This window comes from Ochotona curzoniae, unplaced genomic scaffold, assembly GCF_017591425.1.
Source record: "Ochotona curzoniae isolate NIBS_2020 unplaced genomic scaffold, NIBS_Ocur_1.0 scaffold_2453, whole genome shotgun sequence".
Classification (NCBI taxonomy): domain Eukaryota; kingdom Metazoa; phylum Chordata; class Mammalia; order Lagomorpha; family Ochotonidae; genus Ochotona; species Ochotona curzoniae.
Window position 1 is genome coordinate 32,786,841 of NW_024467094.1, and position 19,584 is coordinate 32,806,424.

At 60.5% G+C, this 19,584-nt stretch overlaps 3 protein-coding genes across 4 annotated transcripts; 1 reads left to right on the forward strand and 2 right to left on the reverse strand.

Annotated features, from left to right (window-relative positions):
• Positions 1-1,307: 1,307 nt before the first annotated feature.
• On the forward strand, positions 1,308-5,641 carry LOC121170210 (tubulin gamma-2 chain). Its single transcript, XM_041001225.1, has 11 exons — positions 1,308-1,356; positions 1,613-1,725; positions 1,927-2,094; positions 2,368-2,436; positions 2,748-2,827; positions 3,345-3,471; positions 4,064-4,150; positions 4,253-4,402; positions 4,754-4,906; positions 4,989-5,150; positions 5,271-5,641. Exons 1-11 carry the CDS (start codon positions 1,308-1,310, stop codon positions 5,466-5,468), a joined length of 1,356 nt encoding a protein of 451 aa, XP_040857159.1. The 3' UTR covers positions 5,469-5,641.
• Positions 5,642-6,525: 884 nt separating this feature from the next.
• LOC121170019 (pleckstrin homology domain-containing family H member 3-like) lies at positions 6,526-15,128 on the reverse strand. Of its 2 annotated transcripts, none has more exons than XM_041000888.1 (13): positions 14,502-15,128; positions 12,604-12,659; positions 12,154-12,233; positions 11,873-12,061; positions 11,609-11,766; positions 11,331-11,451; positions 10,006-10,312; positions 9,314-9,521; positions 8,965-9,101; positions 8,497-8,629; positions 7,876-8,331; positions 7,415-7,606; positions 6,526-6,909 (listed from the first exon to the last, which is right to left on the reverse strand). In XM_041000888.1, the coding sequence occupies exons 1-13, from the start codon at positions 14,661-14,663 to the stop codon at positions 6,736-6,738; spliced, it is 2,373 nt and encodes a 790-aa protein (XP_040856822.1). In that variant the 5' UTR covers positions 14,664-15,128; the 3' UTR covers positions 6,526-6,735. The 2 variants fall into 2 exon arrangements, with proteins under 2 accessions (XP_040856822.1, XP_040856823.1); XM_041000889.1 differs by having other exon boundaries at positions 8,974-9,101; positions 14,502-14,877.
• Positions 15,129-17,155: 2,027 nt separating this feature from the next.
• On the reverse strand, positions 17,156-19,030 carry LOC121170261 (C-C chemokine receptor type 10). The gene is made up of 2 exons (XM_041001320.1): positions 19,007-19,030; positions 17,156-18,228 (listed from the first exon to the last, which is right to left on the reverse strand). Exons 1-2 carry the CDS (start codon positions 19,028-19,030, stop codon positions 17,164-17,166), a joined length of 1,089 nt encoding a protein of 362 aa, XP_040857254.1. The 3' UTR covers positions 17,156-17,163.
• Positions 19,031-19,584: the final 554 nt, after the last annotated feature.

The following is a 19,584-nucleotide window of genomic DNA, read 5'->3' on the forward strand; positions in this document are numbered from 1 at the left end:
TAGAATAGACTGATTTTATTTGTCTAATGAAATACTATATGGCAGTTTAAAGGAATGCAGATCACATATTGAGATGGCTAAATCACAAAAAGTCCTAAAGAAAGGTAAAAAAAAATTTAATATTATATGTCGGTGTCAGTTATGTAAATTTCCTAACAGAAAATATAAAATCATGTTGTCTACAAACATTTTCATGTAATTTAAAGTAAGATAGGCAGCACAATGAGATGCTACCTCACACCTAAGAACATGGCTATGATCAAAAACTAGAAAGTAGTTAGTGGGGATACAACAGGAATTTTTCAGCATTGTCAGTGGGAGTGTAACACTGTGCAGCCACTTGTGGGAAAGAATATTGGCAGTTCCTCAAGGAAACAGAATTATCAGCAATTCTACTTCCAGGTATATACAGCCCACAGACTGAAGGCAGGGAGTGGAACAAATATATTCAAAGAAACAACGCTCACCATAGCCAACAGATAGAAGTCACTCAAATGCTCATCAAGGCTCGAGTGGATAAACAAATGGGGTGTATCAATTCCATGGACTATTCATGGAAGAAAATTCTGACACACGCTACAAAATGGAGGAATCCTAACACTTGCATATACAAAATTCAGGGACTCAGAAGAGTGATTTCTCGAGTCTAAGAGGAAGACGGGGTGGGAAACCGCTGGTTTCATGGATAGAGTTTCAGTTTGGAAAGATGAAGAATTTCTGAAAATGGACCGTGGTTATAGAGCAAGAAAGATGTGCTTAATGGCCTTAGGACCGTCTACTTAAATGACTCAAATCAGTTTTATGCTGTGTACGGATATGTTCCAGAAATGTAAACGAAGAAAGTTGGCTCGGATCCAAATCCCGATCCCAGCAGAGCCGACACAGTCCCCAGGGAATCGGGACCTCCACCCGCACCGCCTGGTCCACCCGGCCGCCCTCCTCTCCCCACCTCTCCCCTGCTCTCCCCTCCTCTCCCCTCCTCCACAGCTCCGGTCGCGACCCTGCGGGCCCCAGCCAGCCTCACGGCGCAGGCGCAGAGCGGTGGCAGCCGGGGGGCGTGGTCTCGCTCTGCGCCTGTGCCGAATTCCAGCTGCTCCTGCTACGGGAGAAAATGATGCCCAGGATGGGCTCCGGGGCTGGCTGGTGGAGGAGAGGCCCGCACTGCACACGCGCAGACCGAGGCCTCGCGTCAAAAGGCAAAGAGAGCGCGCGCTGCCCACGTCCTGCGCGCCCGGCTGCCAGGCTTTCGTCTCAGCCGTGACTCCCGCCGGGCTGGGGCCAGCGTGCCCGCCCGCGTCTGGACCGCGATGCCCCGGGAGATCATCACCCTGCAGCTGGGCCAATGCGGCAACCAGAGTGAGCAGTCTGTCCTCCTGCCCCCTTGGCACCCATCAGTCCCACTCTCCCTGTCGAGAGGCCCCTGCCCCAACTGCGCGGGATGACCCAGGCTGAGAGCTGCGCCTCCAGCCCGTGCAGTGCCAACTCCCAGGCCCAGCGTCCTGACATCCGCCACCCTCAGATTGTGGCAGCCTCAGAACTCTAACATTGGAATTCTCAGGCCTTTTGGCCCTCGCAGACCCAGGCGTCTCCCCCTGTCCCTATTCCTTCCCAGTTGGGTTCGAGTTCTGGAAACAGCTGTGTGCCGAGCATGGTATCAGCCCGGAGGGCATCGTGGAGGAGTTTGCCACCGAGGGCACGGACCGCAAGGATGTCTTTTTCTACCAGGTGCCCCAGTACACTAATCTCCCTACCCCCCACCCCCACCCCCAGTGATCCAGAAGGGTACTGGAAACCACACTGGGCACAGCCCATTCCCCTCCCCCCCCCCAGCTTGAGGCAGGCGGGCAGGCATGAGCGAGGGTTGGGGGGCCTGAGGACCAGGCGGGCGCTGGCTGACAGGGCCCCTCCTTGGACCCCTGCTCCTAGGCAGACGATGAGCACTACATCCCACGAGCCGTGCTGCTGGACCTGGAGCCCCGGGTGATCCACTCCATCCTCAACTCTCCCTACGCCAAGCTCTACAACCCAGAAAACATCTACCTGGCTGAGCATGGAGGTGGAGCTGGCAACAACTGGGCCAGGGGATTCTCCCAGGTGTCAAATTCTTTGCCTTTCCCCAAGCCCCACTCGCAAAGCAAGGCAGACTTGAGCAACCTTGGAAGTGGCACAGACCAGATTGAACATAAGAGATAAAGTGATGCATTCATCAAGGGACAGCTGGAGAGAGGTTTTGTCAGATTTTTGTGTAAATCATCCACAAAGTATCATTTCTGCATTGAGGGCTGTAGCTGAGGCTCTGCTTTTGGGGGAGAGGTCGGCACGGTATTCTCTTGTCACCCTGACCATCTTTCCCGTGGCCCCATCCAGGGGGAGAAGATCCATGAGGACATCTTTGACATCATAGACCGAGAAGCAGACGGAAGTGACAGTTTGGAGGTGAGGTCCCTGCTCGCCTGGGATGCGGTGGGGAGGGGCTACAGAATGCCGAGGTGTCCTTGCCTGTTGACTGAGTCTCTGACTTGGGATATTGCTGTAGATAAGGTGCAGTCCTGGTTCTCAGCACCCAGAGGGCTTCAGCTTTTTAGGTCTGAATCCTTCAGCATGAGCTCAGCTTCTGTCTTCCCCAGGGGCATCTAACTAAGAGGACCTGCAGGAAGCCTTGCGACATGAGTGTGCTGTGAGGGGGTGGGTGAGATAAGCCTGAGCTCTCCTCCAGATCTCTGGACACTGTCCTTCACTCCACGTAGGGCTTCGTGCTGTGTCACTCCATCGCCGGAGGTACAGGTTCTGGCATGGGCTCCTACTTGCTGGAGAGGCTGAATGACAGGTAATCCCCATACCCCGACTCCACTTCCTCATGACCGGCTACACCCCCCTCACCACGGACCAGTCAGTAAGAGCAGCCATCAGGGTTCCCCGGGCCGGGGCCCTGAACCAGCCTTTCTCTCCTCCCATGGCAGTGCCCAGAGGCCTCATGCTCAGGGACTGGCACAGAGCAAGCGAAGGCCTCACTGCCATGTCTCCATCTTCCCTCTGCTCTGTGATCCTGTGTCCTAGGGGGCCATGGGGCCAGGAGAGGAACCCATGAGCCCTGGTCCCATGGCTGATGGCTGTCCTTTTTGTCCCCAAGAAGGTCTGCCCCCTAGGTACTCTTTTTGAGTAACAGGGACAAACCCACCCAGGTGCTTGCAGCTTCTGTAATTCTAAACACTGAATTCTGTGACCACCCCCCCCCCCCGCATGCAAGAGCTCAATGAAAAGAAATGGTGTCCATTGTCCCCAGGGAAGACAGCTATGCACAGTTGAATGGGCTTCCCTACTCTTCCCTTCTTCATCAACCTCAGGTACCCCAAGAAACTGGTGCAGACATATTCGGTGTTTCCCAACCAAGATGAGATGAGTGACGTGGTGGTGCAGCCCTACAACTCGCTGCTCACACTCAAGAGGCTGACCCAGAATGCAGACTGCGTGGTGAGTAAAGGCAGAGAGGGTCGGGGGCTGCAGTGTGCTGCCTTGCATCACGCACAGTCCTGCTCCGGACCCTGCACTGTGCAAGGAGCGTCGATTTTCAAAAATCAGGTCCCAGCCTCCTAGTTACTTACACTTTTAGGTGACAAGTTCCCCAATAAAAGGAGTCTTCCCTCCACCCCCAGCACCTACACTGATCTGCCCACTTAGGCTGGAATTCTCAGCTCAGATGTCACTTTTTTAACAGAATCTCTGCTGGCTACTCAGTCAAGCACAGCTCCCTTCACCATATTGCAGATTACAAACTTCATTCCTTTGTTTTATTCTTCATGCTAGCCTCCCCCCACCAAACTAGAGACTGGTGAACTCCGGTGAAGGCCATGGCCATGTGCCTCTCTGCGGGCAGTCCAGCCTAAGTGTGTAGCCTGTGGAGGCACTCACAGATGTGTTTATAGCTCTGCACTGCCCAAAGTAACTCAAACTGTCTCCAAAGAAACGTTTCTTTTGAAATTAACAAAGCTACTGATCAGTTTTAGAGCATAACAAGTACTGACCAAATCTTTTATTTTTATCCCCACCCTTTCTGTCTCCCCAGGTGGTGCTGGACAACACAGCCCTGAACCGGATAGCCACTGACCGCCTGCACATCCAGAACCCGTCCTTCTCCCAGATCAACCAGCTGGTGAGCTCCACTCCATCACATCGGACGCCCTCTTGCTGGAGGGCTTCTGCGGAAGGGAGGTCCTCCCCAGGTCAGGCCCATGACACGCCTTCCCGTCCCCAGGTGTCCACCATCATGTCAGCCAGCACCACCACCCTGCGTTACCCCGGCTACATGAACAACGACCTCATCGGCCTCATTGCCTCGCTCATCCCCACACCCCGACTCCACTTCCTCATGACCGGCTACACCCCCCTCACCACGGACCAGTCAGTAAGAGCAGCCATCAGGGTCCCCAGGCCGGGCCCTGAACCAGCCTTTCTCTTCTCCCATGGCAGTGCCCAGAGGCCTCATGCTCAGGGACTGGCACAGAGCAAGCTAAGGCCTCACTGCCATGTCTCCATCTTCCCTCTGCTCTGTGATCCTGTGGCCTGGGAGGCCATGGGGACAGCTGCTGTGGTGGCACAGGGACCCTGGGAGTTGCTGGGCTGAGAACCATGGAGATGCCCCTGCCACGGCAGACGGCATCTGCTCTGAGTCTGCAGGACATACATGTTGCCTCCTCTGCATCCCTGAATAGTGCCTTGCCTGCTGACCCCTGTGACCCATTGTCCCATGCCTCAGGTGGCCAGTGTGAGGAAGACCACGGTCCTGGACGTCATGCGGAGGCTGCTGCAGCCCAAGAACGTGATGGTGTCCACAGGCCGGGACCGCCAGACTAACCACTGCTACATCGCCATCCTCAACATCATCCAGGGGGAGGTGGACCCCACCCAGGTAGGGGAGCCACCTGCCCTCGAGCCCTGAAGCCACAGGGCTCCAGGAAAGAGGCCACCCTCACCCTCCCTGTGCCTGCCAGGTCCATAAGAGCCTGCAGAGGATCAGGGAGCGCAAACTAGCCAACTTCATCCCCTGGGGTCCGGCCAGCATCCAGGTGGCCCTGTCAAGGAAGTCTCCCTACCTGCCCTCAGCCCACCGGGTCAGCGGGCTCATGATGGCCAACCACACCAGCATCTCCTCAGTGAGTCTGCTGTTCTTTGGCTGCTCTGTTCCTCTGCCAGGGCCCTGTGCATTCTCAACCCCCAGTTCCTTAATCTCCCGCCCTACAATGGAATATTCTGAAGATTCCTACTTCCTTCAGCTCTTTGAAAGCTCCTGCCAGCAGTATGACAAATTGTGGAAGCGGGGAGCCTTCCTGGAACAATTCCGCAAGGAGGACATCTTCAAGGACAACTTTGACGAGATGGACAGGTCCAGGGAGGTCGTCCAGGAGCTCATCGATGAGTACCATGCAGCCACCCGGCCGGACTACATCTCCTGGGGCACCCAGGAGCAGTGACTTCCCTTCCCACCACTCTTCCTGGATGAGAAGTGGCCTCCACACCTGGTCCCTCCAGCCCAACCTCACTTCATGTTCACCCTTTCTAGATTCATCTCCAGCCCAAGAGCTGGCCCTACTTCCTCCCTGCTCTGCCCTGACCCTTGATATGCTTGTTCAGCTCTAATAAAGTAATAAAGCGTGTCTGTGAGCAGTCAGGATTTGTGCTGAACTGGGGGTGGGGGTGACGGGATCTCCGGTTTCCAGGCACAGGGTCGGAAGGTGGCCCCTGCCTGCTCTGGTCTCTTGCTGCTTAGTCTAGCTAATGTCCCATTTCCACTGGGGTCTCTCACCATGAACGACGGACCTGCCTTAGTGCAGCCAGCACTCTCAGTCACAGAAGATTATGGAGGTCAGCTGTCTAGTATCCAAGCTCTTACCTGGGGGTACATGGAGTCTGCCCTGACCTCTTGCCCTCAGGACAGAGGACGTGGGGCCTACTGCATTCTGAGCAAGCCAGCAAAGCCAGGATTCTGGATTTGTAGTGCTCAAGGCCTCTGGATTCCTAGGAACTAAACTTGATAAGCAGGAACAGGACTCAAGAGCCAAGTTGAAAAGGCAAATGGCTTTTCCAAGCCAGAGGAGTTCTTGGGTCTGTATCCTGCCCAAGCTCCTTTCCATTTCACATCCAAAGCAGCAGGCACACCAAAGGCAGACCCCAGCACGGGGGCCCGAAGCAGGACGCCAGGGGAGGAACTGGGCAGTGCCAATCCTGATGACTCAGTGCCCTCCAGCCTCAGGGATGCTGGGAGGCCACCCCTCACCACTCAGGGGCACAGGGTGAGTAATTGCCAGCTTCCAATACTGCCTTCTTGCTGGCCCCACCCACCTTGCCATGGCAACACACTGGTCAGGAGGAGGTTAAATCCAGGAGGTCAAGGAGGGTGGGGCTGTGTAGTGTCCAGGCTCCTCAGTGCCTGGTAAAAGTGCAGAGTGTGGGCGTCCCCAGGGGCGGAGCTCTGAGCTCCCGGGGCTTCAACACGACCCACCGGCAACAATGACGCTCCCACAGGAAGGCTTTGTGTAAATAAGATTTTTTTTTTTTTTTGCTTCTCTTCTACAAATAAATTAAGAAACAAACTAGAAAATCGTCCACACCCATAGCAGCTTTTGGGTGTGTGATGTACCCCGTCCCTGCAGGGCCCAAAGAGACCATGGTTCCCTCAAATCTCACAACAGTCCTGGCCCAGGCTGGAGGCAGGAGGGGAGTCACGACCTCTTGGCAGGCTCAGTGCTGCAGCTGCCCCAAGCAGCCAGCCTGTCCCTGGGGCTCATCCAGGCCCGAGTGCTGGCTGGGAGGGGAGGCGTCTGGCAGGTCTTGGCATGGAGGAGAAGGGCTGCGGGGCCTCTCGGGGGAGGGGCTGGCCAAGTAGGCATTCACTAGCTGCATGATCTCTTCCACCTAGGAGAGGGCAGAGGGCAGTGTGCAACAGGGGCGGCAGGCTTCTCTCTCCTCCACCCAGGCTCTGGGGCCCTACCTATACTTGGGCCTCTGCAACCTTTCCCTCCACATCACCATTTCTCCTCACGCTTGCGACATGTCCTCTTGTGTCTTTCTGCCCCCTCTAACACACCCAAGTTACTCTCCTGTAGCTCCCTCTACTCTGGCTGCTGTTTCCCAGATTTCCCCAAGGCCAGCTGAAATGCCACCCTGTTTGAGGAGTTCTCCCTGGCTACCCTAATGCCTGAGTCCCTGCAGTCCACAGCTGTTCGTTTCGTAGCATTTACCATTGTCTTCCATGGAGCCGGCTTGAGAGTCCTTTGTTCAGGTTCAGGCCCTTGTTTCTCCTCCCTTCTGGTATCCAGTCTTGACTGCTAACATCTTAGCACTGTACCTGGGCCAGGCTGGCACTCTGTCTCCTGACATCCCTTCCTTTCCCTTCTTCCACAACCCTCTGCCCACTCACCTGGGGGCTCTGCAGGATGAGCTGGTTCTCTCCCACCCTTATGGCCAGGGTGTGAGGGCCCATTAGCTGGCAGGCGGCAACATGGCCATAGCTGACACAGTGGATGGGTTCTGTCTCACCTGGCCGGGAGAGGGACATGGCCTTGGCTCCCAGGCCCAGGCATAGCTTCTGTGGAACACCTCCACCAGGTTCCTAAAGACAGACAAGCAAAGCACTATCTTTGGTTCTGGGAGATGGAACAGACAAAGGGCCTTCTCCATCCCTCTAGGATTCATAAGGCCAAGTGCCAAGGGGGCTATGGCTCCAGGGAGACACAGTCATGCAGGAGGTAGGATGGGGGATGGGGAAGGTGGGGCAGTGACGCCAGGGGTTTCGAGCCGGGCAGCCCAGCAGGCGCTCGCGGCTCTGGGGCAGAGGTGCTCAGCTCGGCCACCAGTCCCCCTTCTCCCTTCTCCCCTCACCGTGCTCAGCTCCAGAACGTCATACCGAGCAGCGCCAAACCCCGGACACTGCGCCGCCAGAGCCAGGTAGGCAGCCATGGCCTCCGCTCGGCCCATGCCTCGGAGCCGCTTCCAGCTGCCCAGCACCGCAGCTGCCGTGCCTGAGCTGGCGCCGCCATCTCCTTCTTCAGCGGCCGTGATTCTTGCCGGACGGCCCACCCCGCCGCGCCGGGCCCGCTCTGCCCGCCTCTTGGCCAGGCCAGGGTTCCACAGGGCCCCGGCCAGCAGGGCGGCGGAGGACGGTGGCCTGGGGATCGGGCAAGGTGGGTCTCCGAGAGGCGATAATAGGCAGTCCAGGCGCGGCAGGGACATCCGCGGCGAGAACTCCCGGTGCAGGCTTTGCAGGCGCAGCGTCGTCAGGGCGCGCAGGGTGTCATCAGGTGGGGGCGGCCGACCATGCAGTAGCAGAGCGTGACCCTGGAGGTGAGGAGGGGGAGGAAGTCACCTGGCATCAGGGGACCGGAGGCGGCAGCACATGGCAGACAGCACCGGGTAAGCAAGATGGCCCAGGAAGAGGGTGGCTCGGGCTCGGGCTCGGCCCGGGCTCGCACTCGGGCTCGGATGAGTTCGCGAGCGTCTCACCTGCTCAAAGACGAAAGGCAGTTCTTGATTGTCCGGGGACAGCTCCTCCGTGTCCATCGGTCCAAGTAGACGTAGACACAATCTACACCCCGAGTCTGGCGAGTCCTCCAGCTCGGGGTCCTCCACGGCCAGACTGCAGGTGGGGAAAAAGTGCAAGGCACTGGAGCCACCGGGCCCTCCGGGAAGAGGACCGCCGGGCAGGGCTGGGGAGCCGTAGGGGGCGGGACGCGTACGCCCGGGCGGAGCCTGGCGGGCCGAGGAGCCCGGAAGTGAGAGCGGGTGAGACCTGCCCGCGGGCAGGGTCCCATCAGCTAATCGCCAGCTAATCGCAGGGCTAATCGCGCCCGCATATCTCAGCGGATGGCGCGTGGCATCCACGTGGCCAGCGTTCCACCGTTTGCTTAGGGAGTGACCTAGACGGAACAGTAGAGGGACGAGTAGACCACAGGGCTGGGATTGGACATTTACTTCTCAAACCTGGTGAGCAGGTCAGCCATAAGGGTCCCTCCGGCCAGGGCTCGCTCCTGGGCTCCTCGCTGCTCATACAGCGCAACTGAGTTCTTACTCCGATCTAAGCCCAGTCGCCCTACCAGCTCTTCTGCCACCTAGAAAGGAAGTGAGGGGGTGGGAAAAGTCAGACCTTCCCCTCCCCTCCGGCCCCGCAGCCCGGGAGAAAACCAGGATTCTGGTCCAACGAGAGAGAGAGGGCGCAGAGTTCCTCCCTTGCCAAACTAATGACGCTTAGGGTTGGGGCAAAAGCGGGCGGAAGAAGCTAGAAAGACGGGCTAGCGGTGCGAGGGCCTCTCTGGGACCTCACCTCGCCCACCGTGGTGTGGGAGTCGATGGTCACCAGACAAGCACCAGCCTCCGGACAGTGCACCGTGCACCGTAGCTCCTGCCGGTGGCTCAGTGCGGTGATCTCCGCCAGCGACGGCACTAATTCGCGGCCGCGAGTCCGGCTCAGCGCCTTCCGGATGAAGCGCGCGTATTCTGCGAGTTCCGAGTCCGGCAGCGCCTGCTCCGTCCTGGGTGAGGAGGCAGGATCGCTGAGGTCGAGCTCCAAGCTCGCTGAGGCTCTCCCAGCGCCTCAGCCTCCCGGTCCTTGGAGCTCACTTGGTCTCCTCGGGTTCCTCCGCTCCAACTCCAGTTCCTTGAAGTTAGTGCCCAACTCTTCCATTCTAGGGCCCTTGGCAGCGAGCTCCTAACTGCTCCCGCTCACTCCCACAAGACTCGGTGATCCCTTTGCAGTCTGGACCCCCCCCCCCTTCCTCAGCGCGAGGAAAAGCAGCGCTCCAATATCATTTCTCAGCCCAAAGCAAGGGGCAGCCCTTTGTATGATCCCAACTGAGATGTGATTTTGACAATTCCCACAAGGGCGCTGTGTAATGTAACTTAGCAGCAGCCCTGACTCTGGGCAAGTCTCATCACTTCCATAAAAACCTTTTGCAAACCTCTCCCAGCCCTGCAGCTCTCTCACTCTGGCCTTAACCCCAGTCCCTCCCCTCTCACCTCTGCAGATGTCCCAGGAGGTGATCCCGCACGGCACACCCTGGTTGGAAGGTGCAACTCATGCAGGTAAGGAGCTGCCAGTACCGCAAGGTTGCGGGGTCTTCGGTGGCGGGGAGCCCCGGAGGCCCCTTGGGGCCTGAGGTCTGCTTAGCCAGCTGCAGGAAGAGTTCATCCTGGAGCGCAGGCAGGTCCTGGCAGGTTTGGAGCACACCCTGCATCAGGGGCCCGGGGCGCCGCGCCCCTTCCAGCGCCTGCAATGCCAGGAACAGCCGCACTGCCTCTTCGCGCAAGGGTGCATAGCCAGGACCTGTGGGAGGGTGGGGGTGGAGGGACGGTTTGGAGAGGGGACACAGAGCTGTGCCCTGGGAGGAAGGTAGCAACCAGGGGAAGGTCAGGTGAGAGGGGATGCGGAAGAAGGCACAAGCATAGGAAGAGTGAAGGGAAAGCAGTGGTCCCGAGTCTCGCACCTGCCTCCCAGCACTGCCCTCGCCCAGTCCTGCTAAGCCTGAACTTGGAATTAGTAAGGCACATGCACAGCGTGCAGGAGTCAGGCTCAAGCCCCAGATTCAGTCACTGGGTACTGACCGCCAGCACTATGGGGCCAGAAAACACACTGGAAGTGAGAAAACCAGGATTCTTCCCTCCCCCCCTCCCATCCTAATCCTCTGGCGTTAGGACCTGGGCCAATCACTACACCCTACTGGGGGAGGGGAGTAGAGCTGGATGAGACCAACACATTCTCCCCAGGTGGTGTCTTTCCCGTCCCTGGAAGAGGTGATATAACACAATCTTATGAGTAGAATGACAACTAGAATAGAGGTGGTCTAGCAGGGAAGCTGTTGGTTGGGATGGCCTCTCACTCCCAGCTCCAGCTCTTGGCAATGCAAACCCCAGGAGGCAATAAACAGTGGCTCCAGTCCTTGGCAACCTGCCACTCCTGTGGGAGCCCCAGGCTGCATTCCTAGGTTGCTGGTTCTCAAGTTCGATCTGGCCAAACCTCAGATTTTGGGGGGAGGCATTTTTGGAATGAACTAGCAGATGGAAATTATTTTTCTCTCTTAAATATATGTATATGTGTTTCATCTTTTAATAGACAACAAAGTATAAAAACTCTGGGAGGCTCAGCTGGTCGGTGATCAGAATAAAACCCGTGGGGAAGGGGGCCCCATTTTCTATGACCCTTCCCTCCTCTCTGCCCTGGCCAACTCCTACATCACCTTTGCCCTTTGCAAAGTGAGGTGCTGGGGAGGCCCCTGCCAGCTGCAGCATTCCCAGTCCTGTTCACTTCATCCTATCCAGGGCACCTGCACCATAGGGCCGCTCACCTGGGGGACTCACTCCATAGGGCAGCGGCAGGAGTGGGGCATAGAGGGCCCCACTGGTGTGTCTCAGGATGGGGTTCTGCTGGTAGATGAGTGCCACAGCCTCTGGGTCTCCACAATTCTCCTGGGGGTGGGAGTGGGGGAAGGTCAAACAGGCAGATCAGGGGGCTCGAGGCTATGGCCAGCTCCTGTGAGTACATCCTCCACCTGCCTGAGGCATTCCGGGTAGTGGGCGGTGGCTGCGGGTCCAGCCTCCGCCTGCCTGAGGCTCTCAGTCTCACCTCTATGTCCCGGAGCAGGAGCTGCGTAGGGGTCTCCATCGGTGCCTTGGAAGCGATCACTTCGCGCACCGCGGTCCCCCAGCGCTCTGCCTCGGCCTGGCGAGGGGAGCAGAGGCGGACACTGTGCTTCCTGCCAGACACTGTCACTGTCCACAGCCCTAGGAGTGAAAAGCGAGGCGGCGGAAGGCAGTCAGGACCGGCTGAGCACCCTCCCCTCCCCTCCCGCGCTAGGGAGGAACGAGAGGTTGCCCGAGGAGGTCTCACCAGTTTCCTTGGGCCTGCGCTCCGGGCCGTTCACAGAACACAGGCTGGTCAGCACCAGGCTCCCGAGGCGCCGCGCTCCCTTCCCGTTGCCACTGAACTGGTCCAGTGAGTCCCGCGTGAGCACGAACCAGGCCCGGCGCGGAGGCAGCCATGGCCGCGCTCCCCCACGGGGCTCCCGGTACAGCCAACCTGGTGGGTGGTAAGGCAAGAGGGGGGTCAGCAGGAGAGAGTTGGGGGCCGTCTGCAGGGCTACGATTGCAGGCTTCCCAGAGGGCACTCACCTTTCACTACGACATCCGGGTCATCCTCTTGCAGCCCATTCTCGGGGATGAGGCTCCATGTCTCCTCCCAGCTCTGCAGCCTGGAGTGGGGGGCGAGGGTTGGCCGAGGCTGCAGGGCCTCCGCTCCACCTCCAGGGGGCTCCTCCGGGAGGGCGCCCCAGACGGCAAGGGGTGCCCGCTTCCAAGATGGACAGCCCTCCTCCAAGCTGTGGGAACGGCCGGGCCATTCTGACCTCGTACCAGAAATAGCCAGGACCCCCCCACCTCACTCCTTTCCTCCCCAGGCCCCCAGCCGGACCGCCCCCGGGCCCCCAGCCAAACCACAGTGTCCGGCAGCTAGGGCCTCTCCCTTATTGCACAATCCCGGGAAGGAGGACAGCGAGGTTGGGGGGTCTTAGAGACTGACAGAGATTTAGGGAATATGAGGACATAAGGGTTAGGGAAGCTCACCTGTCGGAGACCTGCCCGCTTCTTCCTGGCTGAGTCAGCGTCACGTCCAGGGAACCCTGGAGAGAAAAGAAGTCCTCAGGATGGGAGATCTCCCTAGGTGATGTCCTTGGCTTCTGCCCCCTGGGGACTGCATGGCTCTGGACACGGAAGGAGTGAGGGAGCAGCCCGCCGGTCGCGCCTGAGGCGGACCCTTGGTCGAGCTCCACCGAAGTTGCAGCAGAGAAGCCAAGGGGCATGCCTTGTCTGTTAACTTGGGAGGCGCGCTCAGATGCGGTGCAGGGTGGAAAGAGCGCTGTGCGGAATTTGGGAGACCCGAGTTCTAGTAGCAGCTTGGACCATGCTCGCAACAAAGTCCCCTCCCGGCTCTGGGCTTTCCTTCGAAAGGGGAGAGAGTTGGCAGGAGCCTGGACAAAAAGCATTGACCTCCTAGTTTTCGCTTTATCTACTGTGAGACTCAGGAGTGAACAGGATAGAGACCCTGCCCCTCTGCACAAGTTTGTGAAAGGGAGGTCTGGCTGAAAAGCAGCATACAGCCCCAGACCAGGTGTGGCTGGGGCATTGTGTCTGCCTATTTCATCCAGCTTAAGTCCCATCCACCAGGGTCCGAGAGAGGCTGGCGTCCCAACCGACGGCAGAGCCAGTCAAGAACTATGCCATCTTCCCATGGCGTCTGGACTGCTGGAGTCAAGAGAGAAGGGATGGGGGAGGGAGGCCGGGGACACCTGTCCCCACGCTCCAGGGAGGGGGGGTTGGAAGTGGAGCACGAGGGAGGCAATGGCATGATTGACAGAACAAACCATGCCCGGGCTGGAAGTGTGGGGACGCTGGGGTCTTGCTGCTTCCCTGAGAATGTGTTCGTTTAGTTTCTGGAGCAGGGCTCTCAGAGGCACCACGGAGGGGGGGGGGGGCAGGTACTGACCACCCTTTTAGACCAAACTCCCCCAGTCCCAGTCCCTTGCTCCCCGCCCTTCTCTCCTCTATATTTATCTGCCCTCTGCCTCGCCAGGTGCTGGCTCGGGCCCCAGCAGCGGCGCAGCCCGCCCCACCCGGGCACTGAGCCACCAAGGCCTGCTGGGGACCCCTGAGCCCGGGCGGGGGATGGGAGCCTGACCTGGCCCAGTGTGCCGTGTGCAGGGGCCCCAGCGGGCGGGGCAGGGTAGGGAGGGTTCCCGCACCGACTATGCCTCAGTTTCTCCCACAAACAGAGCTGAGAGAGCCAGGCAGTCCGGGCCTGTGGCCCACATGCCTACAGGGATTCCCCAAGAGCCTCACCGGGGAAGGCTGAGCATTCTGTCCTGCGTGGCAGGGCAATGGCGAAGGGTCTTCAAAGAGCCGTGATCCCCCGTTCCGTTTCTGTGGGGCCCCTGCCACAGATCCCAGTCCCAGGACGCCTTCTCCCCCTCGCCCGGGTCCCTGTGGCGGGAGCTCCGGCATCTGGCCCCAACACTCACAAACTGGGAGCCCAGAGGACCCAGGCGTTCGAGCCGCCTAGCCGGCCTCGCCGCATTCCTTGGCGCTGGCGGAGGCGGAAGGAGACGGGATGGGACGCAAGCCCGAAGGGGAAGGGAGAGGCAGGGCCAGGTCGGGCCACGCGTGACGCCTCCCCTGCCTCAGGGCCCCCAGCAGGTGGACAGCGCCCAGCGTGCTGCACGAGGCCCACAGGCACATCCCGAGCAGGGCTGCTACTCCCGCTCCTGGGGGGAGGGGGGCGGAGGGACTGGGCCCCCCCCCCCCCGCTGGCCCCTAGGCAAGAATCTCCCTCCACGTCCCCAGTTTGCCAAAAGCTGGAGTCTGGAGCTGGATCAGGCGTGACGGCCGCTGGTAGCGAGAGAGAGCCACGCCAGACGCCAGATCCCCCCTCCACCGCCACCCCCTACTCACCCGTCGCCCCGACTTACCCTCCCGCCACCCGCCGGACTCGGGGTCCGCAGCTCAAAGGTCTCTTCGTCGTCCTCGTCGTCCCCGTCCCCGCTAAGCTCGCCGTCTCCGTAGTCTCGGTGCAGAAGAGTGAAGCCTCGACGGCAGCAGAGAAGCCACCACAATCCCCCGGGGAGAGGCATCCGGGCCAGGGGAGGGGGCTCCGACAGCCCTGGCGGAGCAGCAGGGGGTCGGAGAAACTGGCGGGGCTTCGACCTGAGTCGGTGGAGGGGGTATATGAGGCGGGAGAAAGTGGAGGGGGGAGCTGAGAGGCGGTCTGAGAGGAGGCGGTGTCCACCGCTGGGGTGCAAGGGGCCGCTGGCTAGAGCCTGAGGGGGAGGGGGGACTTAATGTCTGGGCCCCCGAGGGGGGAGGGGGAAAGGCGTCCCAGAGCCTGGCGGTGGGGTGGGGGGGAGGCGGGGAGGACAGAGCAATGTCCGGAGCTGGGAAGTAGTGTCCGTTGTAGTGTCCAGCCCTGCGGGGGGCAGTGTCCGGTGCAGTGTCCGAGGTGGGCAGTTGTCCAAGCTCCAGGGAGGGTCGTGTCCGGTAGGGCGTCCGGTGGCCGGGGCCCGGGCCGCGCGCGCTGCGCTCCCTGCAGCCCGGGGACTGGCGCGCTGGGGGCGCGAGAGCGCAGCGCTGGGACCCCGCCTCCCCAGCCCCCTCCTCCGGGCACCCCCTCCCTCCTCGTCGGTTCCCTCTGCTTTCTCTCCGCCCTTCTTTTACAGGGCAGGGTCCAGGTTTCGTCACAGCCTCCTCTGCCCAATCCCGGTGCCTGGCGCCGGGCGCGGCCGCCAATCACAAGGCTGAAACCGCGGCGGGTTGCATCATGTGCCCCTGGCTGGATGACAGCGGAGAGGGGCGGGGGATCGGGCGGAGGGGCGGGGCGACGGTGGCCACGCCCCGGCCTCGGAGGTCGGACGCGGGGTGCCAGTGGCGTCACGGGAGCCCGCCCTCCCGCCTCGCTTTAACTCCTGGTTCGCCCGGGCGCGGATTAACCCTTTCGAGGAGCTTGGGAGAACGAGGCGGGCACGCGCCCTCGTCTCTCCGTGGGGTGTCTGGGAAAGGGGGAGCGCCTCAGCCGCCTAGAAGGTGGCCAGACCTGCGCGGGACACAGCTCTGCCCCTCGAGTTCCACGTGCTGGGAGAGGGGAAGAGGCTGAGGCAGCGACTCCAGGGAGGCGCGGATCTAGGCGGGAAATAAAATCGAACTTGGAGCGCGCATCTCTCAGAGCACACGTAGGGAGTGGCTTGGAATTCTGGGGAGTTTCTTTTGGCCTGGGACTAGAGTGGAGGTTAAGAGCCTGCGCCTCTGGGTAAGACAGGGTTAATGGAGGCGCTAGCCGACCGGGGCGGAGTCGGGGCGCCGGGGTGTGGGGGGGCGCCTTGCTGACTCAGCGGCGATTCCCCAGGTCCCGGGCGGAGGGTGCCAGGTCGGCCCCCAGAGGATGGGGTGCGAGCTCGCCGCCTTCTCCCGGCCCCTCGAGGCCGTGGCTCGGCGTCTCAGCCGCCGCAGACTCCGGTGGCCCGCACGGCTAGCTTCGGGCCAGGCGGGGCGCGACAGGGCGGGGACTTGAGGCCAGCGCCTCCCTGGAGACCTCCTCTCCACGCCACACCCTTCTCGCCCCCTCGCCTCGAGGCTGGAGTGGCGGGGACAGCTTTGCTCGCCGGATGTTAAACCGCGAGACTTGTCGCACGTGAACGCCATCCTGCCCGTTGGCATGGTGTTAAGACAAAGACCCGGGATCAAGGCGACCCTCCCGGCGGTGCCCTCGTCCCTAAAGAGGGGAGCTTGTACTGAGATCTCCTGGGGATGGAGACGCCACGATCACAGGCTCCTTGCCCTGCCTGAATCCCGGGAGGGAAGTTCTTCTCTGTCGTCTCCCCGGTGAACACACAGCGCCTTTCCCCCCACTGAATCCTGTGGGAAAGTGGAGGCGCCTGCGCGCGCGCGCGCACACACACACACACACACACACACACACACACACACACTTCACGCCTGTACTCTGCCCTGGGGAAATTTGCAAATTGCAATTCTCTGCTTGCTTTTTTCCCCCCCAGGTGAAAGACTCTTGACTCAAGCTTAAGCATGACTTTTTGCTCTGCAGCCCAGAACTTCAGGAGCGATCCTAAAGTGGTAATTAATCCAAACGCCCACCCCAAACAGGAATCTCCTGCCCCATCACGACGCCCACACCTGACGCACGCACACGGACTTGGGGCAGCCGGTGGGCTCGCTGCTTGCTAAGACGGCCATGATCGGACAGGGCTTAGAGCCGCTGGCGAGCTCTTCCTAAGGTTTCCAAAGGAGGCCGCCCCAGGTGGCGGCGGGGGGTGGGCAGGAGCATGTCAAAGCCCATAGCCTCTCACCCTCACCCGGCTCTAGAGCCCGCCGCTGGGAGCAGGCAGGGGGCAGGGAGGGCGAAACCCACCTGCTAGAACCCCCGCTGCAAATTGCTTCGAAGTCAGTGACTCAAAAATAGTAACACTTGATGGGCTGCATCTCATTTCCATGCTATCAATTTTAATGTGAGGCAAAGGCGCAGAAGCAGCCATCCCTTTGGGTCCCAGCCTTTCTTAAGGTGCCCCTCCCCCGATCTTTCCCTCCGATCCCTACCCCGCCCCCTCCTTTGCATTTGAGGCTTTAATGGTCCCAGGAGAGACTGTGGGTCTCTGTGGGGGCCGAGCAGGAAGAAAGGCGGGGCCGGCGCGGGCAGCGGCGGCGGCCTGGGGATCTGGGGCTGCAACCCCCACCCCGAAGTAGCCTTCTCAGGTCCTGGCGGAAGCGCAGGCCCAAAAAGGCATAGAGCACGGGATTGAGGCCGCAGCGGGCCAAGGCCAGGCCTCCCGTCACCAACAGCGCTAGATCCTTGCGCTTGCTGGCAGGGCAGGTCCGCTCACGGGCTGCCAGGAGGTCGGCTGTGTCCAGTAGTAGGGCAAGACTGTAGGGCAGCTGCAGCACCACGAAGGCGGCCACCAGGGCCACCACGACGCGCAGCGCGCGCCGGCGCTCGGGCCCCCTGGCGGCCAGCAACGTGCGGCCCAGGAGCGCGTAGCAAGCGGCCATGACGGCCAGCGGTAGCGCGAAGCCGAGCACCACCTGCGCCACGGCGCTGGCTCCCTTCACCGTCTGCGCGAGGCCCTCGGGGAAGATGAGGCGGCAGCGCCGCAGGCCTTCACGCTGCCCGTCCTGGCTGAAGAGGAGCGCGGGTAGCGCCAGCAACAGCGACAGCAGCCACACGAGGACGGAGACCAAGTGCGCACGGCCTGGAGTGGCGGGTCGGGGTCCTGCTGGAAGCGCCCGTGCGATGGCCACATAGCGATCCGCGCTGATACACGCTAAGAAGAGGAAGCCAGCGTGGAAGGAGGCCGAGTACAGGCCGGAGATGGCGCGGCAGGTAGTGCTTCCAAGATTCCAGCCCTGAAGAACCCCTACAGCAGCGAATGGCAGGGTCAGGGCCAGAAGGAGGTCGGCCAGGGCCAGTTGCAGCAGGTGGGCAGCGGTGGGCGAGCGGGCAGTGCGTCGGGCAGCCAGGTGGGTAGCCAGGACCAGGCCGTTGCCAGCCAGACCTAGCGCAGCCACGGTCAGCGAGACGCTGGGTTGAAAGGTCCGACTGAAGGCCTGGACATCCGCCTTGTGGCAAATCTCTGGCAGCGGTTCTGCAGAGTAAGCTTCGTCATCCTCTCCAGAATAGGGGCCCCAGGAAACCTGGAGAGGCGAAAGGAAGAGGAGGGGCGTTAGAAAAACTCTTAACACACCTCCTCTTTTACCTGCATGTGTGTCTGCCCCACTTGGCCTGATGTGACAGAGGCCCCCCGGGGTAACACACAAACCTAGGGACCCTTGATGCTGCTCTGCAAATAGGTCTGGGCTTCCTTCAACTCCTGCTGCTTTCAGATCCCTGGGTGACCTTGAACTTTTCTGAACCTCAGTTACCCAGTAAGTGATGTCCCCTTGACAAGTCCTGGCCACGCTGGCTGCAGGGTTGGTGACATATGGAAGATGATGGAAGGGAAACACCTGTGTTTTCCACCGGCCACTGGCTTGCAGTACTGATACAGGCTGCAGCTCTGGGTCCCTCGGCAGCGCCCTCTCTTGGACAGACGCACAGATGTAGCCTTGGCCGCAGGTCTGGACCCTGAGCTGGAAGCTTTGTCTAGACTGGCTTCCTGTTCCCTTTCCCTTCTTTCTCCATCCTCCAGTGCACACACTCTCAACCACTCGTGCCCTCCCTGGAGGGGGTTGTGGGTGGCAGCCTTAAAATTCCTTGCGGACCTGGGGCCGCATGGTTCAAGCCGCTCTTCCCCCTCAGCGCCAGCTCTCCAACCTCAGCCTCACCCCACCAGCCCGTCCACCCAGGAGGGCGGCAGGCAGAGGTCATTCCAGGCTACCCAAAACCTGCAGCCAGGTGGGGAGGCCCAGCCCTCCCCCCTACCGCTCCCCGCCCCCAACAGCCCTTCTCCCCCGGCCCTGCCCCCACTCCCACCTGCTCTGTGGGCTGCGTCCCCATCTCTGGCTACAAGGGTTTCTGAGGTGTAGCCGCAGGGGCTAGAAGTTAAATAACTCGTGGGACAGGAAGGAAGGGGCGGGGAGAGGGGCTAGGAGGGAGGTGAGGATTTGGGTCCGTGGGCTCAACTTCCATTTTCTACTACCCCTAGAAGATGGCCTCTTTTCTCTGCATTTTTTTTTCTTTTGTTGTTGAAGAAAAAAATGCTGTGCCAGTTAGTGGTGGGGTCTTGAACCGGGCTATGAGCTGAGAGCCTCAGGTTTTTCACCTGCAGAGTGGAGTAAGGTGACAATGCTGAATTCACCATGTGCTCCCCCGACTCCAGGCCTCTGCCTCCTTTTCCCTCGGTTTTTCAGGTTCCTCTGGCACCCTTGCCTCCCCGCTAGGCCACCCCTGCGGCTTCTGAAGCTGCCAGGCTGTGGGTGCTGGGGTATTTCCCTGGTGGCTGGAGGCGCGCTCTACCCCCGCCCTTTCGTGGAGCGCGAGGCTGTGGCACGCGCTTGCGCGGGGCCCGGGAAAACGCGCGTGCCAGGAGAGCGAGGCTGGAGGAGGGGGGG

Bases quoted from the DNA above. Each gene is read 5' to 3' on its own strand.
- LOC121170261 (XM_041001320.1), bottom strand. From the start codon at position 19,030: ATGGGGACGCAGCCCACAGAGCAG. The intron at 18,229-19,006 runs GTGGGAGTGGGG...TCGCCTCTCCAG, and splicing joins GGACGCAGCCCACAGAGCAG to GTTTCCTGGGGCCCCTATTC.
- LOC121170019 (XM_041000888.1), bottom strand. From the start codon at position 14,663: ATGCCTCTCCCCGGGGGATTGTGGTGGCTTCTCTGCTGCCGTCGAGGC. The intron at 12,062-12,153 runs GTGAGTGCCCTC...ACCACCCACCAG, and splicing joins CCCGGATGTCGTAGTGAAAG to GTTGGCTGTACCGGGAGCCC. The intron at 11,452-11,608 runs GTGAGACTGAGA...TCCCACCCCCAG, and splicing joins TCCTGCTCCGGGACATAGAG to GAGAATTGTGGAGACCCAGA.
- LOC121170210 (XM_041001225.1), top strand. From the start codon at position 1,308: ATGCCCCGGGAGATCATCACCCTGCAGCTGGGCCAATGCGGCAACCAG. The intron at 1,726-1,926 runs GTGCCCCAGTAC...CCCTGCTCCTAG, and splicing joins AGGATGTCTTTTTCTACCAG to GCAGACGATGAGCACTACAT. The intron at 2,437-2,747 runs GTGAGGTCCCTG...CACTCCACGTAG, and splicing joins ACGGAAGTGACAGTTTGGAG to GGCTTCGTGCTGTGTCACTC.